Genomic DNA, 24,162 nt, shown 5'->3' on the forward strand with positions numbered 1-24,162 from the left:
GTGTCAATAATATTGCATTGAAATGTTTAGTTTCATTTTAGGAGAATTAGTAGGCAGCATCAAGTCTATAGTGCACACTATGCAGTAAGCAGAACGCAAGTATTTTATTCCACACCTTTAGTATACTAGTGTTAATAACAAATACCTTAAGAGTGTATATACAGTATATGCCTTCATTATATATTATTACAGTTGATGGAAACAGACAAACCCATCTTAAATCACCAACCGAACAGTTGAGCTGAACTAATAAGGTCTCATTTATTAACATTAGTTAATCCATTAACTAACATGAACTAACAATGAGCAATATATTTCTGCAGCATTTATTAACCTTTGTTAATGTTAGTTAATAAAAGTGTTCATGGTCATTCACAGTGCATTAGCTGATATTAACATGATATTAAAAATGTATTAGTAAATGCTGAGACTTATATGAATAAAATTAATAACTGTTGCAAGTATTGTTCATGTTGGGTTAGTTCACCCAAAAATGACAATTCTGTCACCATTTACTCACCCTCATGTCATTCAAAACCCATAAGGCTTTTGTTCATTTTCAGAACACAAATGAAATCTGAGAGATTTCTGTCCCTCCATTGACAGTCTACGCAACTACCACTATGACGCTTTAAAAAGTTCATAAAGAGATTGTAAAACTAATCCATATGAATTGAGTAGCTTCTACATTTTTTAAAGAGACACGGTTGCTTTATATGATGAACAGATTGAATGTAAGCTTTTATTTGCATATAAACATTCAACAACCCACATCAGTTGTGGTAAACAGAAGCTCAAGCATGTTTGCTTGACATGCGAGAACCAATGAGGTTCATTCTTGTGTTACGCAGCACGTTTGAGCTTCCGGAAGAATCAATTTGTTCTTGCATATTGTTCTTACGCATCCAGCAGATGCGGTTGAGCTTCTGTTTATGTTTGCTGTTCAGTGTTTATATGCGAATAAAAGCTTAAATTCAATCTGTTTATCGTAAAAAGTGATCGTGTTCCCTCAGAGGATTTGGGCTAAACTGCTCAATTCATTTGGATTAGTTTTACGATCTCTTTATAAACTTTTTGAAGCGTCAAAGTGGTAGTTGCGTGAACTGTCAATGGAGGGACAAAAAGCACTCAGATTTCATAAAAAACATCCTCATTTGTGTTCTGAAGATGAACGAAAGTCTTATAGGTTTGGAAAGACATGAGGGTGAGTGAATAATTACATAATTTTAATTTCTGGGTGAACTAACCCTTTAACTAATGTAACTAACTAATGTTAACAAATGAGACCTTATTGTAAAGTGTTACCAAAATGAACAAACCAACTAATACAAATTGAATGCCATTTCATTAGTCTTTTCTGAATAGAAAATCATAATTATGAGATAAAAGCTCTATTTTATTAGATTAATTCTATGGTTTCCAAACATGAGCCAAAACGCTCTGCGTGAGATTTTCCATATTATGGATGAGAAAGTTAGCATATTGACATTGCTGCCATCTGGTGGAGAATATAGTAAGCACACATTTGTTTGTGAGAAAGAGTTATACAGTAGTAGCCAAAAGTGATGTCTGGCCTCTTTATTTAAATATTATTTAGAATTTGTTTAATATTTGGTTATCATATTAACATAAATATAAATTTATATTATATGCAAAAATCATCTCAGGGCTAGACATAGACATGCTTGATTAAAAGGTTATAATATTCAAGCACAACGTGAAATAAAGAAAGAGATATAAACATCCAATTTTGGTCTCCAACAAAAACAACATAAGAGCAAATCATTTGAAGTTTTGTGTATTTTATGAGCTTGTCACTATGATGACAATGTGTTTGGAGACGCTTCAAAGAGACGAGCATGGCGTTTTATTGTGTGGACTTGTTCTCTGGAGATGCTGGTCAGGGTTGTTAAAACAATGAGGTTCAAATTAAAATGTGCTCAATTCATGGAGGATCTTGCCAAGACATGTGGTAACAAGCTTAGTTTCCATTCACTCTGTTTTTATGTTTAAAAGGAATAGAGAAGATGAGGGTGTTGGTTTGTGTGTAGGTGAATTAAAAGAAGCAGGAACCATAATCATGTCAGCCATTTGATCTGAAGTCATTTCCTGACACGCTGCTAATGTGGTTTAATCTATGTTGTCTCTAAAAGCACAGAGAGTGGTCTGTTTCTCTCTCTCTTTCTTTCTCTCTCATAGAGGTAAAATATGAAAGGTGTTATCTGGAATATTGTGAACACTTTTAAAAGGGTCGGTCCACCTGAAAATGAAAATCTTTTATCATTTATTATGTTGTACCAAACCTTTATGGCATTCTTCTGTGAAACACAACAGAAGATACTTTAATTAAGTGGGTTCCAATGTTATTTAATTATTATGCATTATTATTGTTCATTATTGTATAGGCAAAAATAGTTGACAATTCTTCAAATATTTTATTTGAAGAAAACCATTATTTTAAATTGTAATAATCTATGGCTATATGTAATTTATTATTATTATTATACACAAATAACATCCTCATTTCTACTTTTACTCTGCAAATTCCCTTACAACACTATGAAGGAATAACAGATTCTTGTTCACTTAAATGACAGTTATTTACATATGAGCTTTCAGATGATGCTATTTAAGCTTTATACAAATGTTGTTGGCTCCTTTACATAACAGTGTTTGTACTTTTCCTCACTTCAGAATTAAAGCACCTGCTAAATGAATAAATGTATATAATGATGAAGATGTAGATGAAGAAGTGCTTTTTCTCACTCGTTCTTCTTTCCTCTCCATTTCAAAGTTCTTGCACTTTCATCTTGATCATAGTAACATGAAAACATGTTGGTCACAGAAAGAACTTAAAAGATCACAAAATCTCTGTCTTTGATCCACACAAACTCTTTCTTCTCTCTATTTCTCTCTGGGTTTGTAGTTTTTAGTTCTGCCCCGAGTGTGCAGATTGAGTCTGTGAGTGATTTGAGATCATTTAGTCATTTTTAGCAATCAAGGCACCCTTCCCCTATACAAAAATCCATCTTCACAAGCTCTATTTCTATAGTGTCTAGGGTAAAATAGACTTTTTAAAGTTTGGTCTTGACTCTAAGACCAAAATCTTTTGTTTAATACAGTGATGTGATTCTAAAGTGGACTTGAATAATCTTATTTTAACTAGATTTTCACATTATTCTGAAGAAAAAAAAGTTAGTGGTGTTTGCTTATAGCCCTTATAGCACTTAGAAAAGTAGAAAGCACCACTAATTGAAGTTAAAAATGGACAATTTTTATTTTTTTACGGAACGTTGCAGAATGTTTATTATGAATAATTGACTAAATATCCTCCACAACTGACTGGACCACAAACTGGCATTCAGATCTGCCTCAATTTAGTTAGCAACGTCCAACTTCCTATATCCAATCAATTCCCAAGGACAAAATCCAGTCCCGCCCTACATTTTTTTTCTCATTCCAGAAGCTGTTTTACTCTCAGATACACGTCACAATAATAAAATAATAACTTTATTTTCTATAGCATTTTTAAGAGGAGCTTCTTAAAGCACTTAACAAGGTAGAATACAAAGAAAATACAAAATAAATAGTACATTGGTGTATTAAAACTATAAAAAGAAATCAACCACGTTTACCACAGCCAACAATAAGCCAACTTAAAAACTTTGATTTCAAGAATTTCAACTGGAAGTTGGTTCCACAACCTGGGAGCAGCTATAGAAAAATAGCATATGTTGGACAACCAACATATGCTGAGAAGAGCAAAGATTTCAGTTTGGGATGTGGTTTGAAAGGTGAGATAAATACCCAGTCTGTGAAATGCTTTGTGAGCATATAAAATCAACTCTAAACTTAACTAGTAGCCAGTGCAATGATTGTTAAAGGGTTAGTTCACCCAAAAATGAAAATAATGTCATTTATTACTCACCCTCATGTCGTTTTCTCACACGTTAGACCTTCGTTCATCTTCGGAAGATATTTTTGTTGAAATCCGATGGCCCAGTGAGGCCAGCATAGCTAGCAATGACATTTCCTCTCTCAAAATCCATAAAGGTACTAAAACATATTTAAATTTAATTTGTTAACTTTTACAGCTTCTTGTACATTGGGGTCAAATGTCAATGAAGAATCAAAGACCATTACTAGATTCCTCAATTAAAATATACAGTGGGTACGGAAAGTATTCAGACCCCCTTAAATTTTTCACTCTTTGTTATATTGCAGCCATTTTCTAAAATCATTTTTAGTTAATTTTCAAGTTCATTTTTTCCTCATTAATGTACACACAGCACCCCATATTGACAGAAAAAACACAGAATTGTTGACATTTTTGCGGATTTATTAAAAAAGAAAAACTGAAATATCACATGGTCCTAAGTATTCAGACCCTTTGCTGTGACACTCATATATTTAACTCAGGTGCTGTCCATTTCTTCTGATCATCCTTGAAATGGTTCTACACTTTCATTTGAGTCCAGCTGTGTTTGATTATACTGATTGGACTTGATTAGGAAAGCCACACACCTGTCTATATAAGACCTTACAGCTCACAGTGCATGTCAGAGCAAATGAGAATCATGAGGTCAAAGGAACTGAGCCCTCCACCAGTAGGGACTTTACCAGAGTGGCCTGACGGAAGCCTCTCTTCAGTGCAAGACACATGAAAGCCCGCATGGAGTTTGCCAAGATGGTGAGAAATAAGATTCTCTGGTCTGATGAGACCAAGATAGAACTTTTTAGCCTTAATTCTAAGCGGTATGTGTGGAGAAAACCAGGCACTGCTCATCACCTGTCCAATACAGTCTCAACAGTGAAGCATGGAGGTGGCAGCATCATGCTGTGGGGGTGTTTTTCAGCTGCAGGGACAGGATGACTGGTTGCAATCGAGGGAAAGATGAATGCGGCCAAGTACAGGGATATCCTGGACGAAAACCTTCTCCAGAGTGCTCAGGACCTCAGACTGGGCCGAAGATTTACCTTCCAACAAGACAATGACCCTAAGCACACAGCTAAAATAACGAAGGAGTGGCTTCACAAATTCTACTAAATACTGAGCAAAGGGTCTGAATACTTAGGACCATGTGATATTTCAGTTTTTCTTTTTTAATAAATCTGCAAAAATGTCAACATTCTGTTTTCTCTCAATATGGGGTGCTGTGTGTAAATTAATGAGAAAAAAATTAACTTAAATGATTTTAGCAAATGGCTGCAATATAACAAAGAGTGAAAATTTTAAGGGGGTCTGAATACTTTCTGTACCCACTGTATATATATATATATATATATATATATATATATATATATATATATATATATATATATATATATATCTCTGAAACTCAAGTACAGAACTATCAATGATAAGAGGTGTTTGGCCAGCCTTATGGAGCTGATGAGAACAATTAGCATTTCTTCAGTTTTATCACTGTTTAAACAAAGAATATTATTAGACATGCATGATTTTATCTCAGAAATACATTTAGTGAGCACTGAGACAGTCTCACTTTGACCAGGTTTACAATGAATATCTGTGTGTCATCAGCATAAAAAAAAAAAAAAAAAAAGTTAACAAAAGCTGGCCAAGCTGCACTGGAAAAAAATCCCTGTTAAAAACGGTAGCTGTGGTTACCAGAACTTTACCGTAAAAAATATGGTATCAACGTAAAAAAAAATTCCATTTACGGTTAAAAAAAAACGTATTTCATTAACTAATATGATATTAATTTACCACTCTAATGAAGTACTAATATCTTTACCTTTGTAATACACTGACAACCACCAAACACAGTGGTGATGAGAGTCACATGATGAATCAGAGTTCATCACAAGCAGCTTCCACAAGCTGAGAAGAACAATACTAATAGAGAAGGTGCACGTGCCATTCACACAAACACCAAACACCATCATGGTAACACACATGAAATTTTAAAAATGCAATAAACATTAATTTAACAACATTAGATGTAACATAAAACCCTGATGAAAAAAAAAAAAAACTAAGAAGAAACAGTTATTTCAATGAAATCAAATATGAAGCGTCACAGAGAATTCTGGGAATGTCAATTTACATTTTTTTCACTGTAAATTATACAATGACTTGTTATTTTTCACTTCCAAAAAAAATGTAGATTTAACAGTATTTTACTGTAAAATTACATTATATTTACTGTTAGATCTATTACAGTTATTCATTAGCCTGACGAGGTCATACTCAATGCTAGTTATATGAGTCTGATACTGCTCAATTGGGCTTTGATTATGGGGGCGTATTTCAACCGATCCAGGAAAGACCTCAATTGGATAGACCTACAACCAATCAGAGCTACAGAGTAAGGGATGTATGTTGAGCGACGCATAGTTGTCAACAGAACTCAACTGCACACATGCTGGAACTAGTAGAAGATGAGCGTAAACAATCTTTTTTTTAAATCATCCACTAAATTATCCTCTTTTAAAGTTTAATGAGTTAACAGTGCCACAAATTATTAAAACACATTGCTGTTAGTAAAACACATTAAATTGATTTAACGGCTACACAATATTTTAATAATAAAAATAATATTTGTATTAATATAATTTTCATTTTTCATATAATAATGTCCCCCTACATTTTAGTAGGTTTTATTCAAGTAGTGATTAAAAAATCCAGGCTAGTTATTCACCGTATATAGTACAGAAACTTTCTGTAAACCAATTAACTTTTCACTGTAGCATTTTTACAGTCTTTTACCGTTAAAATCATTTTTTTATATTTTTTATTTTTTTACAGTGTGGAACAAATAAAGACTGAAAAGTAAGGGTCCTAAAATTGAGCCCTGAGGGATGCTATGTAGAAATTGGACCAATATCAGACCTGTATTCCCCTAAAACAACAAACTGTTTGCATCCGGTCAAATAAGATCTAAACGGTGCCAGAAATACCAAAAACAGTTTCAAGTTGATTAAGAGAAACATTATGATCCACAGTGTCAAATGCGGCACTAATGTCTAAGAGAATAATAGAAGGACATTCAGCATCAGAATCCAAAATTAAGTCATTAGTCACTTCAACCACGGTCGTTTGAGGAACAATAAGGAAGAAAAGACTAGCAACTTCCATTTCATGCCTTTAATTTAAGGCTCTTTTTATCATCATCACTTTGTCTCCTGCTTCTGCTCTTCTCTTCTCAGTCAATCTCTTAGGCTGAAACAAGACTGTTAATAGAGTTTTGGTTACCAGACAAGACTTGCTGTTGACAGGTTTTACTGGTGACAAAACTGATATCTTTTGACTGAATCCGGCATCTGGGGTCGGATCTGATATTTCTGAATTGGAGATCCATCTGATCTAACAGTTTGAGAAACAATAACCTGCCTGCAATAACTCCCCCTGTATACGGTTTACTGTTATTTGTGTATTAATGAAACTTGGACAATGTCCTGCTATTCATACTAGATAAAATATAGTAAATGCAGTAGAACAGATAATAAACATGCAGAGCATCCATACACATTCACATATTTAAAACATAATTGTGTGGTGCAGTATTACAGAACAACTGTGTGACTTCTGTTCAAAGCTCTTGTCCTGAGAGAGTTTTATCTGAGAGGAGGGGCCAAAGATCAAAGCAGAGTGATTTTCAACACACACACACACACACACACACACACACACACTCTCTCTCCTTCCTACATGTTCTCATCCCTCTCTCCAGCACAATGCCAGTTGAGTTACTATAAATACCAGAGAAGCCATTTTGCATGTGTGCGAACCTCACAATGCTCTGGGAACTGTGCTCATAAATCAGACGTCCCCACAGTGAATCGTGCCTTTGATGGGGCCCTGCTGACGTTATCCTCTAATGAAGAAAAGAGATGATGAGGAGGCCCTAATTTTGCATCTGTAACTGACAACACTGGAGTGTATTATTACATAAAGCAATTAAGAGGCCCCTGGACACCCACAGATGGAAATGTTTTCTCCCACTGACTCTGGGAGATAGAGAGGAAGTTAGTCAGCCGATGTATTCTTGAGATGATGTCAGTGCTTTTTGTTTTGATTCGGCCTCTACAAGAATGCATGCTTTAATTCATAAAATACTAAATCTAAAGATCAATAAGCCTTGTTAAAAGGCACTAACAGTAAAAAACAATTATGAGATTCACACAAACTTTCAAGAATTGCACCTATATTAAGGGAAATACAGAAAAAGTTGGTTTTATCAAAGAAATTAATAATTATTTTGTGCTTTATAGTCAATAAACCATTCATATGGTATCTATTGCTCCCAAACATCTGCCTCACAACACACAATCACACACTTCCAAGAGAGTGTATAGCAAAACCTCTCTCACAGATGGCTTTAGTTATCAGATCCACAGGTGATCAGCCTGTGGCATCCAGAGTAAACATGTTGTTTTTCACAAAAACCACCAGAGGGCAGAGTTGAATTGAATTAAATGCATGAGGGGACTTTCAGAACCACTTTCATCCTCACTCTTTCTCTTTCAAACACACAATACACAAACAAATACGAATGGAGAAGTGCTGCTTGTGGTTTGTATGGTGTATGTACACCAGATGAACCACAAACAATTACAACATTTCTCCATTTGTAATTGTTTTTGCACAACATTTCAGCTTCTTTCTAGGTTGAAAGTTTCTTGAAATCTGTAAGCTCTAACATTAAAAGGGTTGAGGCAAACTAACAGATGTTTATTTTTGCTATGGCACCTTAACTGACTTGGAAGCTTCTGAATCATTTATGTTTTCAAATGCATTTTTCAAATGCTAATGCATATAGATAATTTTGACTATGAAAATTCATCATAAAACTTGAAATAACCATTTCAACATTCATTGTGTGAAAAGTATATATATATATATATATATATATATATATATATATATATATATATATATATATATATATATATATATATATATATATATATATAATGCTTTTATTCAACAAGAATACTGATCAAAAGTGAGAGTAAAGACTTGCAAAAATGATTTAAAAAGGCTGTTATTTTGAAATTTCTATTCATCTAAGAAGAATCCTGAAAAAAAAAAAAAGTGTCATGCTTTCCACAAAAATATTAAACAGCAAACAAATGCACAAAATGTTTCATGAGCAGCAAATCAGTATATTAGAATGATTTCTGAAGGATCATGTGACACTGAAGACTGGAGTAATGATGCAGAAAATATATATATATATTTTTTTTTTTTCATGATTTATCACAAATTTTTTTCTTTTATAAAATCAACTTAATAATGTTAAATAATGCTGTTCAGATAACATAATATTTTGAGTTTCTGTTGATTAAACTGTTCATTTCAATTAACTCAAATTTTAAGGCAACCAGGTAACTTACTTTTTAAGTTAAACCAACAATTATTATTTTTTACAGTGTATTAGACAAATGTAACTATTTGCAATGTAAGTGTGAAAGTGTGTTATGTGAGAGTTTATTGTGCAAAAGTTACTCTTTACACTTTACACTGAGTAAAGTGATGAACTTGTAAATGTATCTTTTGTACTTAGACACACAGAAACAAGCATCTGTCTTCTTTTTGTATGTCTTTTTTAATCTAATTAAATATTCTCAGTCACATGACCTATGATTCCAAGCTTTGGAAATTCTGCTTTGTTCTGCTGCTTCTTTATTATTATTTTTTTCTTTCTTTGTTTTAAGTAATCATCCATATTTTGCTTTTATTTTTGACAGCAAACACACATCTTTTTTTGTCCAAAACAATAGCAGTTTTCTGCGTATCAGAGTATTTTAGCCGCCGTTTATATTTCTCTCTCAGGACATGGATCAATGTAAACAGAAGATGTTCTTTGTTTATCAACCCTTCAGGGCCTGCATTCAATTTCAAATGGAAATGACACTGGGGGAGATAGTAAACATGGCATTTTTATGATTGTTTAACGTTACAGCCACTTAAACGCTGAACTGAAGCAACTATTGTTTGACTTATGGCACCTTTTACACTCTTCAGTCAGTCATTATTCTCTTGTCTTGTCTCCTAACAGTTACAACAGTCTGTTCACAGATGTTGATACTCCACCCTGCCAACGAAAATGAGATTCTAAGCACTTCTTTGACTAAAATGATGCAATGTTATTATGATGAACATGTGACTGTGCATGCCAACTATGAAACTTTAAGGACCAGAGAGTGCAGAAGAGAAAACTAAGACGCCAGTTTTCCTCATCATGTGGTAGTTTTATAGATCACAGCTGAGGGTCTTCTTCAAAAACAGATGGAGTGCCATTCTCCTCCTCGTCCTCATGATCATTAGCGTACAGCTTCAATGACATCATCAGCTGAGAGTCGATCTGTAAATAATTGTCATGCTGTAGGCAAACCAGGCTTTTTAGCATTCTGCAAGCTCTTTTGGGTTTCCTGTGTTGAATCAGAACACATGTTGGCCATTTTGGAATCCGTTGTTTCTTCCTGATACATTCCTGACCTTGAGGAGCTGTGCAGTTGGTTTTCATAAAACGAATGTCTTCAAAAAGACTCTAAAGACTTTTGAATATCTTGGGGTATTATTGCATGCAAATGTGAATTCGTATTCTTTGATTTTCTGAATAAAGTTTACACTGGTTGAGCAAACACAGTAAATTCAATAAAGTCCAACTTTGATTTGTCAACACAAAAATGTAGAATAAACATGCATTATTTATCAGAAGGGTAGGCCTAGAAATGATGATGATGATGATGTGTGTGTTTGATGTCTTTGAGCCTTTATTGTTATGCCTTTCTGAGTATTAAATGCAACGTTTTCAATGCAACTTCCCAAGCTGGGTAAAAGATCTGATACCTCAAGTTTACCCAGGTTATTTAGCACATAATGAGGCCTAAACATGATTACATTATTTGCAAAAACAAATTCCAGTGTTTTATTTTTTCCGTGTTAAATGGTCATCTTGCCAAAGTTTACTTTCAAAATGCACACTTCACCAAGGCATGCTCTGTAAAATAAACAGATTTTCAATGTAAACTTGAGCTTCCTCAGATGAAATGTGTCCAGTTGAAAGTGATTACAACGAGGGCTCTTTGCTGTCAGTCCAAGGTCAAATCTTTGAATACTTCAAAGGTTCTTTTATTGTTGAAGAGTTGCGGCATATCTGAACGCAAAGGGTCTTTGATTTTGTCTCATTCCTCATGAGAATCAAAGGAGAGATCAGACCCTTTAACTTGTTTTAACGTATGGGGTAATTTGGCTAATCGAAAAGTTCTGCACATAAAAAAAAAGAAACCTTAAAGGATGAGTTCACTTTCAAATCAAAATTAGCTCAGGCTTTACTTGCCCTCAAGCCATCCTAGGTGTATATGACTTTCTTCTTTCTGATGAACACAATCAGAGAAATGTTAATAAATATCCTGACACATCCAAGCTTTATAATGGCAGTGAGCTGGATCAGTGAGTGTAAGGCTGAAGAAAGTGCATCCATCCACATCCATCCATCATAAACGTCCTCCACACGGCTCCAGGGGGTTAATAAAGTCCTTCTGAAGCAAAGCGATGCGTTTGTGTAAAAAAATATCCATATTTAACAAGTTATGAAGTAAAATATTTAGCTTCCGCCAGACCGCCTTCCACATTCAACGTACGATGGAAGTGTAAAACTCTTGTAGTTCACAGAGCTTACGCTATGTCCTAAGGCCTTCCCTATTCAATTTACGGAAAAAGCTTAACTGACACGACGCAGTTTACACTTTCTTCATAGGTTGAATATGGAAGGTGATCTTTCGGAAGCTAGATATTTTACTTCATAACTTGTTAAATATTGATATTTTTCTTACACAAATGCTTCACTTCGCTTCAGAAGGCCTTTAGTAACCCCCTGGAGCCGTGTGGAGTAAGTTTATGATGATGGATGTACTTTCTTGAGCTTCATACTCGTTGGTCCCGTTCACTGCTGTTATAAAGTTTGGATGTGTCAGGATATTTATTAATATAACCCAGATTGTGTTCATCAGAAAGAAGAAAGTCATAGACACCTAAGATGGCTTGAGAGTGAGTAAAGCTTGGGGAATTTTCATTTGAAAGTGAACTCATCCTTTAACCATTATTATCTTTTGAGATTGACTTGTCTTATTGGTTTCAATGCTTAGTGTAAAAATACTAATAGTAATTTCAAAATTTGGCTACCTTATTTTATGTTCATCTGACCTCATCAAAAACCCATTTGACAGATGAATATTAACCTTTCTTCTGTATTACAAAAACCCTAAACTTTAAATTCGGCACTAAATGGAAGTTGCGATAGTCTTTTACTCCCTATTGTGACGTATATCCAAGTAAAACAGCTTCTCAAACAAGAAAAAATGTAGGGCGGGACTTGATTTTGTCCATCGGAAACTGATTGGATGGTTGTGGTTTGCTATTGCTGTCATGTGATCTCATGTGAGTGACAGGTTGTCCCGCCCTCACACCAGTAAACACGTCGTCAGAGAAGAGTTGTCACTGCTAGAGGGAGGGCGAGTTATTTTGATTAAAGATTATGAAAGCACATAAAATATACCGGTAACACATTAGAATAATGGTCCGTCATTAATAAGTAACTATGCAGGAAGTAATGAGTAATACTACATTAACACTTCAGCTACTTCTATTAACTAATTTAGAATCAAGCTTAACTAATCAGTAAGTAATATCAAATTTAGAGATACTTCCTTATTAGCTAATCAATAATTACCTAATGAGATTACCATCATTAATAACTATTAACTAACGGACAAATTGTAAAGAACATTATCGTGTGTCTGAGACGTAATCAGTCATCATTTGTACTCTGAATACAGTCATAAAATGCATCATTAATTACTCAAGTGTTACATAGTCACTATACAGGAACTACTAGTGATCATCATTTTAAAGTGAAAAACATCTTTTTCATTTTAAAATAATGGTCCAGATCATTAATAGTTCTTGAAGAACGTACTTGAGTAATTAGTGACGCATTTTATGACCACTATGAGAGTAAAAAAGGACAATCTTCAAGAACTATTAGTGATCTGGACCATTTCATGGTGACTTTAAAAGTGTTAACTTTTAAAACTTTTAGCTACTACACATTATCAGATATACTGAAATAAATTCTCTCAGAAAGACATGTGAAAATAGGCCAGCTTGAAAAACTTTACACAATATAGAGTGTAAAGTGCATTAGAAAGTCCTGTTACTATAGAGAAAACGAGTAAAATTGACGCTTAATAATTTTGAGAAGGTTTAGTTCTTTTTAAGGTAGCCCACCCAAAGTTCAACAAGTTCCCTCACAGTCGGCTAAAATTACAACTTAAGGAAACGTTTACCAATCTTCCAGCAAAAGTAATAAAACGGTTTTGTGACTGCAATATAAACGAAAGGACAATCCCAGCCATTAACTTCAAAGTTATTACTATACATGCACATTTCTGAATATGAATCATCCAAACAGTGTCGCTCCTCCTTAACGATTCAATGCGGAGAGGAGCAGGGGAGTGGAATTGAAGTTAGCGAATCGGTTGTTTTGAACGAGTCTTTTGAAAGAACGAATCCTTCTTTTTCACTTCGATGCAACTCATATTTTAGTTAGCTAAAGTTTCCCCTTTTGAAACGTACATATATATAGCCCATATATATTTTCATAATAAGAATTATGACTGTGTAAAAATGACCAACTACAATGAAGTAACGTTACCAAAAATCTTAAAGGCTATCAGAAGCTTGATAAAAATCTATGTCCAGCAGCTGCCAAATAATTATATATGCTTAGTTGTGACCTATGGGGAAAGGCTTATTATATTTGAATACTGTTTATGGTGTCTCCTCTAGATTTGTAGATATGCAAATTAAAGAATAAAGATAACTTGACATTAAGCTAACAAAATATGTTCTAAAACGTTCAAACATTCACATTAAGATATGAACACGTTCTAAATGTTGTCTGAACGTTCAAATCATCAAGCTTATTAAATGTTTTTAAAACATTTTTCTTCAAACGTACATTTTATAATTCTGCAAACATTATGGGAACGTTACTTTTTTATGTTCTCTGAAGAAAAAACAACAACAACAACAAAAAAAAAAACGTTAGCATCCAACTAAAACATTTCAGGAAAAGAAAGTTCCTGTACATAACGTTTTTTGTGCACATTTTGAGAACATTAGCCTATGATAACTTTAAAAAAGAGCACTTTTGAAGAATGTCTGTTCATACTAACTTTGAGAAACCGAGCCAGAACGTTAGCAAAAGTTCTTCTTGTGATGTTTATTGGCGTTTGTCAAACCAGTTTATGGTGCATTACCGCCTAGCAAAAGTTCTGAGAACGTTCCCTATTAGCTGGGAATAATACAAGAGTTACTGAACGAATCTTTTAAACGAACTGATTCAAAAGAATCGAATCACTTGGATGAATCAAAAACCCCACCACTAGAATAGAGAGGGTCAGAAAGATCGGTGGGTGGGGTTAACCCTTTGTGGAAAAAAAAATTAAGGAATCACGTGTTCCCAGATCAAAGGAGATCCGCTTTGTACAGAGAGCGCGAGCAGCAGCCAGCGAGGCATAAGCGAGCGCGCGAGCAATGCGATAGTCCGGGCAGCAATGGTGAAATAAGCCACGACATTCTTTCCAAGGACAAACTTTTATTTTTAATGTTCGCTATTCTCATTTTGCACCATCCATTGCGTTTTGGGTTTTTTTCTTTTTCTGTTGTAGTTTGTATTTTGGGAGGGAGCTCTCTCCTCTCAAATTTGATTCTGAATCAACACTTTTTTGAAGACCCTTGGAAATTATGTTCCGATCGGCGCTGATCCAACCGGCAAGATGATGATTTTACCGAGGAGTGGGTTCGGTCGTGGTGCTGATTCGGTGGTCTTGGTGCTGTTTTGGGTCTTGGGAAGCGTCGTAGCCAAGGATACTGCCTTTGTGGAAGTTGTGCTTTTTGAGTCGAGCCCAAATGGTGATTATACCACTTACACGACAGGTCTGCAAGGGCGCTTCTCCAGAGCCGGAGCCACTATCAGCGCAGAGGGCGAGATCGTGCAAGTACGTTTCCGTCTCTATCGGTGCACTTGCATGGGAATTTTACACTCTTAACAACTTAATTTCTGTGCGGTGCATTCGCTCTCCGCAACTTTGTTTTTCTCTTTCTTTTCAAGGGGGTGTGGGGTTGCACTTCACTACGTGAGGATGGTACAAGACCAGAGAACTATGCGGTCGCAAAATGGCCTCTTGTCTCGCAAAACATGAAAACGTACTTGCAAAAAAAGTTACTTTGATGCATAACTTGCATGAATGGTGTAGTATGCTGCAGGAACGCACTAGGGACGTGCAGAAACAAACATGGTGTAAACTTTGTAGCGCAGATGACAGCAGTAAACGTATGTCAGAGGTTATCAATTTTAATAACAGCATTTCCTAGATCTTTTGCAGTGTTAAAATGCCAACTGTCAATCTTGACTCAGTGAAATCCTGGAAAGATAAAAGAATGATAAATGTAGGATTTCCAGGCCTTTAATAGTTCGTGAAAAAAATCTATATTTTCTGTTCATGCTCATCTCTTTATGTGCCTACAATCTCAAAAGTTCCAGGACTCTCCTGTAACTTTTATTCATTTCCATAGTTAATGGATAGAGTTTTGATTTCCTGTTGAAATCAGTGCATGCAATGAGAATTTTAAGAGCTTTAAGATGACTTGAGATTACTCTTACATAATAATAATAATAATATGGTTTACATATGTCCATGACACCTGTCATATAAATGTCCTTTGTTTGAAGTAGTTCATTGAAGGCTGTGAGAAATCTTCTCCATAATGCTGTCCAGATGACCACTCTGCTTAAATAATATCTCCACAGGGACCTGTGCTATTTGATCAATTGTTTATGAACCATCACACCTCGGTGTGATTTATTCTTCATATTGCACACTAGCGGTTTTGTATTCTCTAGGGAAGGTTTTGCAATGCTTCTAAAGAGCGCCCATTTTCATGATTTGTTGAAAGTTTGTAATTCTTCCCTCTCCTCTTGTGAAAACAGAGAACAGGCATCAAAGAGCGAGACGTTATTGAATGCCATGCCAAGAGGTATAATCTGTCCCTTAAACACTTGCTTAGAGTTTAACACTGCTGGCAGAAGTGCACTGTGGGAAGTTATGGTGACTGTAATGTGAACACTATGAAAGTGGATGCAATGATCTTCCTTCAGATCAAAGCAAATGCCTGATGCTTTATGCTGCATCTCATCATGCTTGCAACACACTGTAAATGCTTTACCTTTTTGATTGATACACATAAAAATTGAATGAAACGATACTCTATGTACTCGAGCTGCATGCAGTAGTTCATCTTTCACAAGCTCCTACTATTTCTGTGCTTTCCTTTACATTCCTCCTTGTGGTTTTAGTGTAGAAAAATGAAAAATACAGGCTTTTTTACATCCAGGTCTACCGTGTCCATCCCACATCATTCGCTACTATGTGTTTACAGTTGTGTACTTAGTAATGTTAGAATGTTTGCATGTATAGGTTTAGTAAGTATCACATTCTTCAAAATGGCAAGTGGTGATCATCATTTTTCAGAGATGGCAGAGGAGATTGCTTTCTCTGTAGTGGGGTGAAATGAGAGATTTAGTGGTTTAGATATTTTGACCGGCCTAAATGAAGCATGGGCCATTTGGCTCTATCTTTAAACCCTGCTGAGATGCCGGACCTCAGCTTTACGTTGAGAAGCTTTTGAGGTTTGCCATATTTTCAGACATAGTTTAACATCGCTTTTATCGCAGAGGCCAAGTTAGGATTCCTATATGGACAGTGTTCATGCTAACGTTGTAATCGTTGTGCGCACAATGTTTTAGATCTTTTCCTTCACGGTTTGTTCTCTCTCATTTTACGAAATTCTATGCCATCATGTATCAGTCACGATTTTCTTCTTAGCAGTGCCATAATTTCATGTCAACTTCTTTGCGATGTCATAATTTCATGTGGCTTTGAAAGGTGTTGAGCAGATGTGAGTTTTGTTGTATAACTATTGGCTGAAGTACCCAGATTTTGCCGTGTTCGCACCGCAGGAACTAGGAACTATTTTAGTTCTAGGAACTCCTTTTGGGGAGCTAAATTAGCTCCTACTTCAGAGTAGGGTTTAAACCAGGACTATAGGAACTATCAGTGACGTGAGTGTACGTTGATTGGTCAAACGCATGTCAAACACTGGCACTGGGTATTTTTAAGAAGCCGTGTAAACAGATTTACCTCACAAACATGGAAAACCGCGATAACAGCATTTACCTGATGTCTGCAGGGTTGTGTTCTTTTCTCTGCCTCAATACTAAAAGTTTTCATATGAGATTTCGTTTCTTAGCCCCGCTTTTTGCTCTTTCAGTCACGTAAATTATGCGTTTACATTCCATCTCCGTTATCACGAAACCACACAACAAACAGCTCTGATCAAGGCATCCTCCATTCATTCCGCGCTTAAAGACACTGCTGTCAGCCGCTTCAGAGTTCCTATTCCCAGTGGGAATGCAACCAGAAATTAGTTTCCGGGGAACTATCTTAGTGAGTTCCTAGAACTATTCGGTGCGAAAGCCCCTTATGAAGATATTTATCTAACTCAAATGTTTGACTTCTGACTTTATAGTTGTGTAATTCAGTTTGCGTACAAAAAAAAGTTTTTTGCACCATTCTCGGAGTCTTCAGGCCCGTTCACACCAAGAACGATAACTATATTAGTTTCCACACCAGCAAATAATATCGTTCTGTTTATTCGAAGTGCTCTGCAGGTTTGTCGCCTGCCACTTTACATTCACTTTACACTTTACAGATGCTGTCCGCGATTTCCGTTTAGGCCATGATTGCTTTTAGCCTCTAGGATTGGCTAATTATAAAGAAGGTTTGTTTTTGGGTGTTGAGAATCCAATTAAGTTAATAAGTGAGGATTTTGTACTGTAGGACGTAAATTTTTAAGCACTTTAAGAAAACTATAGCCCTGGTACATCCTTGTCAGATTTCCCTTGAGTGAAAAGGAGAGCCTGGAGTACCATCAGGGCCAAAGCAAACAAATTAACTCAATTTGCTACATACTCTACCTTATGGGGCAGGAAGCAAAGTGACTTTTCTTGGCTAATACACAAAACCAATGTTCTCCTTGGCTAGAACCTCAATTGCCTCAATTTTGTCTTCTCATAGCATGAAAATCAGTGTCTTTTTAAATAATTCTTACATACTGTATTTGTGGCTTTTCTCTTGGAAAGGTCTTGCTGATGATGTTTTGAATATAGTGTTACGTTCCTACTGCCAGTTCCATGGCCTTGTCTCCAGTAGGGACTTGCTAGCTGTTGGTTTTTACATACAATTATCACAATTGCTTTAGCTTTTAGTTTATACTTTATACTTTATTTTATTTTATTTTATTTATAAAATGAATAGGTTGAAAGGTTAAAATATTTAAGCTGAAATGCTGTTACATCCAGTGTTTGGACTGCGATGATTTTGGCAATCCTATAGCTGACATGGTGGTTATCGGTCTAATATACTGATGCGTCACTTACTACTACATTTGATTGTAAAATTGGAAGGTTAATGAGTTGAAGGTTTTGTCACAAAGTTTTGTCCTGGATCATTATGCGTGCAACATTGCTCGTTCAAACAATAAAAGTCTGCTGAAAGTTTTGATAGCTTTGTCCTTTATACTCTACTCTTTTCTTCTGTTTTTTTTCCTTCTAGTTGTGTAGTGACTCCCAACCAGGGGTACTTGGATTTTTATTTTATTTTAACAAAGATGTTTACATTTGATTCTGAATGAGTTTGATAGTAGCTAGGCTGCGGCTAACAGAGCTAGAGGCGAGCTAACATTACACATTGTTGGAGAGATTTATAAAGAATGAAGTTGTTTATGAATTATACAGACTGCAAGTATTTAATAATGAAAATAATGACATGACTCTGATCTCTGTGAATACAGTAAGAAACGATGATAACTTAAACCACATTTAACAGTACATTAGCAACATGCTAATGAAACATTTAGAAAGACAATTTACAAATATCACTAAAAATATCATGTTATCGTGGATCATGTCAGTTATTATTGCCCCATCTGCTATTTTTTCGCTATTGTCCTTGCTTGCTTACCTGCATAAAGTCTGTTGTTTCAGCTGTGCACATCCAGACATTAATACTGGCTTGTCTAATGCCTTGAACATCATACATATTAATGATCCCGACTGTTACTTAACAGTCGGTGTTAAGTTGAGATTTACCTGTTCTTCGGAGGTCTTTTAAACAAATGAGATTTATATAAGGAGGAGGAAACAATGGAGTTTGAGACTCACTGTATGTCATTTCCATGTACTGAACTCTTGTTATTCAACTATATACCAAGGTAAATTCAATTTTCAATTCTATGGCACCTTTAATGTGTGCATATTTTATGCGTGTATGATACCTTTTAACATTATTAACATGCATCTTAGTGAGTCTGTTTTTCACCTTTTGGTTTAAAAATGATATTATTGATTATAATGCTGAATAGTATTCTGAATAATATAAGTTTTAATAGGATATACTACTGTTCAAAAGTTTGGGGTCAGACATTAGCCTAGTACTTTTATACAGCAAGGATGCTTTACATTGATCAAAAGTGACAGTGAATACATTTCTAATGTTACAGAATATTTCTGTTTAAAATAAATGTTTTTGATTAACTTTGTTCATCGCAAAATTCTGAAAAATTGATAATTGATGATAAATGAAATGTTTCTTGAGCACCAAATCATTATAATAGAATGATTTCTGAAGGATCACGTGACACTGAAGACTGGAGTAATTAATCTTTGCCATCACATGAATAAGATAAATTAAATTAGAACACAGTTATTTTTAATTGTAATTTCACAATATAACAATTTTTACTGTATTTTTTTTTTTTATCAAATAAATGCAGCCTTGGTGAGCATAAGAGACTTTCAAAAACATTAAAAATCTTACCAACCTCAACATTTTGAATGTAGGTGTATATTTTAGTATAATAATGGATATACAGAAATTACAATAATGTTATGATATGCTATTTCTATATAGGATTAACACAAAAAATTAGGAAACCATGAATTAGTTGAACAAGTTCTAAAAAATAAGTTTGCCAGGTGTTATTGTCATAAGTTGCACTTGTCTTTTGTTTTTCAGGGAGATAATGGCTGTCACACCAACTGTTCTCAGTGTTGCATCAGACTAGTTTAGATTTATCTTTCATCTACCATCATAACTAGTGCATCATTGTTTGTAGTTCATGACCGTTACTGCTTAAAGTCCCTTATATAAACAGAAGTGAAATGAAATGGTCTGTGTGAACGATGGCGGTACAGGCGATGACATGTTGTCATGGCGGGATTAGAATGATGCCATCTCCACATTCTCTCAGGCAGAACTGTAGTGTCATATCTACACATGACTAACCTAAAATACCTTGATGGATGACTCGCCTTATCACCTCCTGCAGCAGAACTAGAACAGTGCAGGTGGTTTTTAGACTCTGTTCTCATTAAGAACTGGATGTGGGAAAGTAAGACGGTACTTACTCTTTTAACCGTGCTCTTACTTGTTTGTTGAGGCTGATAACTGTGGGAGTGGAATTGAAATGTGTTGGAAATTGACTCAGTGTTTATACTCGAGTGGAATGTTTATAGTTGGGATATGAGTTTTGATCATCATGGCTCTATGGTGTCTTGTTTTACATTGCCATACTGCAATTGCTTTCAATTTCAAATGCTTAGCATATCTGACTTTGATTTTTGGGATTTTTAAGGGACACTAACACATGACACTGAACCGTGGACGTTCTGATCATATGAAATTCAAGGCTTCATTCCACAGAAAGGTCAACTTCCCTTTAAAGTTCTGAGAACAGAGAGATGGGTGATTGGTTCTGATTCACTCATCACTTTTCATGCATAAACATGTCATGTGTTATTATTATTATTATTATTATTATTATTGAAGGGATAGTTCACCCAACAATGAAAATAAAGAAGATATTATGAAGAATATGAGTAACCAAACAGTTGATAGGCCCCACTGACTTATCAACTGTTTGGTTACTCATATTCTTCATAATATCTTCTTTGTGTTCAGCAGAAGAAAGAAATTCATACATGTTTTGGACAACTTAAGTTGAGTGAGTAAATGACAGAATTTAAATTTTTGGGTAAACTATCCCAACTATCAAAGGTCTCAGTAAGTTTTACTGATTTTGAGAAAAAAAAAAATTCTGTGATTATTTATCCTCATGCCATTTCTGAACCATTTGACTTTCTGTGGAACACACAAGTAGAATTTCTGAAGACCTATTCTGGTCAGTGCCGTCACACTGAATGGGAACTGAGGCTTCAAAACCTCAGAAATAGTGTCACATAATTGGTCAGTATGACTTGTGTTGTAATCTTGACATCCGCCCTGTAGGACTCTTTGTCATATTCATTAGTTTGTGAGAGAAGTGGCGATGACCGCTTCATGAATGAATGAAATTCGGCTGCTCACTGCAGTGCCATGGGTGGAGAGTGAAGTCCAGCTCCCCCTTTCTGGATTTAATTTGGGCATAATGGGTGGGGCTAAAAGGTCCAACCACACCCTAACCTTACCCATAACTCTATCCCTCCACCCATTATATCCACAGAAGTGGAGCTGGATAAGGTCAAGCTCAGTCCATGATGTCCAGAAAGGTGGAGCTGGACGTCAGTTGGCTCTGCAGTGAGCACCACTTGTCTTGAGATCAACTCACTGACTCAATAATCAGAGGTTAAAGTGGTGGTTCATTATGATTTCACTTTTTTACTTTAGTTAGTGTTTAAAGTTGCTGTTAGAGCATAAACAGCATCTGCAAAGTTACTATGCTCAAGGTTCGAAGCGAAGGGAGATATTTTCTTTTAAAGAATTCTACAACAAGCTTCTTCCCAGCTTGGTGACATCACTAACCCTAAAATTTATATAAACCCTGCTCCTGAGAACAAGCAAACAAAGGGGTGAGGCCATGTTATTGCAATACAGAACATAACACATGTAATAGCATGTCATAAAAGCAAAATGCCAACATAAGTTATAACCGTAATTAAACTTAACTATACCTGTTCTATCTTAATGCAGCATATATTCTCTGGCTCTGTAGGCATCTTACAACCGTTCCCACATGAGCGATTTATAGATTATCATGACAGAATATGCTAATCAATGACTTTTAATATATCCAACATCAGCTACTACAAAAATTAATCAACTAACCATTCAGAAACGTCCTGTTGCATTCTACATGTTGTCACTTCTTCTTGAGTCTGTCCATCATTGTCTGACTCCGGTTTGAACATAAAAGGCTGGAAAGTTTGACATTTTCAGTAAGCCTTCATGAGGTAATCGGCGCTGCTAACGTTATGTGCACAAGCTCTTGAAACCCCCGCGGCAGCTCATTTGCATTTAAAGGGATACACAAAATCTGAGCGTTTTTGCTCACCCTCAAAAAGTGACAAATTTAACATGCTATAAAAAATTATTTGTGGGTTATTTTGAGCTAAAACTTCACATACACACTCTGGGGACATCGGAGAGTTATTTTACATCTTGTAAAAATGTCATTATATGACCCCCTTTAAAGGGATAGTTCACTCAAAAATGAAAATTATTGTATGTACATTCTTTCTTCTGTGGAACACAAACAAAGATTTATATCTATTTATATATTATATATATATATATTATAATATAAACAGTCAGTGAAGTCCAATGTTGTTTTGGACCACAATATTTTATTTTTTTTTTTAGAATATCTTCTTTTGTGTTTTCCATAGAAAAAAAGAGGCTCCAATAAGTTTGGAATGACACAGAGGTGAGTGAATGATGACAATTTTCATCTTGACAGAACTATTTCTTTAATGGCACACTGGAGTGGGAGATTGTCAATAAACAGCAACTACTACTACTACTATTCCTTTAATAGACCATGAGGCGACTTTCCTTATTTGTCCATGTTGAGAATTTGTGGTCTGGGTTCATTCCTAGATGCATAAACTACAATTTAGGACTATATTTTTTTCATTTTATCTTACAAAATCTGTTAAAGTCAGCCCACGATCTGTGGTGCGATTGATACAGTGTCTTTCCTCAAAGCTCACTGTAGTTGTGAGCCTAAATTAGGACTATAATGAGAGCTTGGTTTGGCCTAAAGAGTCTGCATGCTTTTCCCACAGACTGAAACCATGGGAGTCCAGAACGGCCCTCCACGAGACAGTGGGTACCCGAAAACACGGGCCCCTCCCTGTCCACAGCAACAGTAGCAATATTCAACAACCGTGGGTTTAAAAGGTTAAAGTGCTGCACGACTACTTTTCCATTTATTGGTTTTGTGGTGGCAGCTGTATTTTAAGACCTATCTACTCAAACCGCTAACCCGTCGGCCTTTCATTCCCTTGCCAAAGTAATTTGAGGCTGTTTTTTTTCTCCCTCTGTCAGTGTAGAAAAGATGAAACTGTTTTTGTCTCCTCCTTTCTTCTTTTACCACTGTCTGCCTCACTCTGATGCACTTGAGAATTTTTTTTGTTTGTTTTCTTAAGAGGCAAATAGTTAAGGCAGAAATGAATAGAAAATTCAGACCGTCGGCTCTATTTTACCTGGCGCACAAAAGAAAGATCCGTGTATGGATTCTTTTATTGTTTTCCATGAAGAGACTTTCCTATTCTTGCTTCCTGCAAAGGCTCGAGCGATCGTTCCGCTCTCTCCTTGAACCCCTTATTGATTTGCCCATCAAAGCTCATTTACAAGGACTGGATGTTCACTTGAGAGGCAAGTGCCGTCCTGACGATGACTGACAACACAGATTGATTAGCTTATCACAGCTCATCATTCCAGTTGCTATGGTTACACCTCAAGAATCTCAGTTCCGAGAGTTGCAATGTGGGGATTTTTGGAGGGCAGACTCTGAATCCAATAAATAAGCTATTATTGATGTTGACTGACACAATCGTATGGCTGATGTGCTTGTATTCACTTCATTTAGTCTCTACTTCTCCAAAAGCAGCAGTGGGGGCAGAGGGTTATGAAATGACAATGCTCTGGGGGCACACAGGGGCTCAGGCATGCTTTGTTGTTGTTCAGGAATGTGCTGACGAACGGCTGAAGTCCAAAATGCAGACCCAT

At 35.7% G+C, this 24,162-nt stretch overlaps 1 protein-coding gene across 3 annotated transcripts in view; it reads left to right on the top strand.

Moving 5' to 3' along the window:
- The window catches only part of znrf3 (zinc and ring finger 3), a 129,186-nt gene that overhangs the window by 26,573 nt on the left and 78,451 nt on the right, over positions 1-24,162 (top strand). Inside the window, exon 1 of one of the 3 annotated variants that reach the window (XM_067407105.1) lies at positions 14,557-15,033. The exons of 1 other annotated variant lie outside the window; for it this stretch is intronic. In XM_067407105.1, the coding sequence (XP_067263206.1) occupies positions 14,812-15,033 (222 nt within the window). In that variant the 5' untranslated portion in view covers positions 14,557-14,811. Of the gene's footprint in view, positions 1-14,556; positions 15,034-24,162 lie in introns of those variants that run through there. One more of the 3 variants, XM_067407107.1, reaches the window with a different exon arrangement.

The sequence above is a fragment of the Chanodichthys erythropterus genome, chromosome 13, assembly GCF_024489055.1.
Source record: "Chanodichthys erythropterus isolate Z2021 chromosome 13, ASM2448905v1, whole genome shotgun sequence".
In the NCBI taxonomy this organism is placed as follows: Eukaryota; Metazoa; Chordata; class Actinopteri; order Cypriniformes; family Xenocyprididae; genus Chanodichthys; species Chanodichthys erythropterus.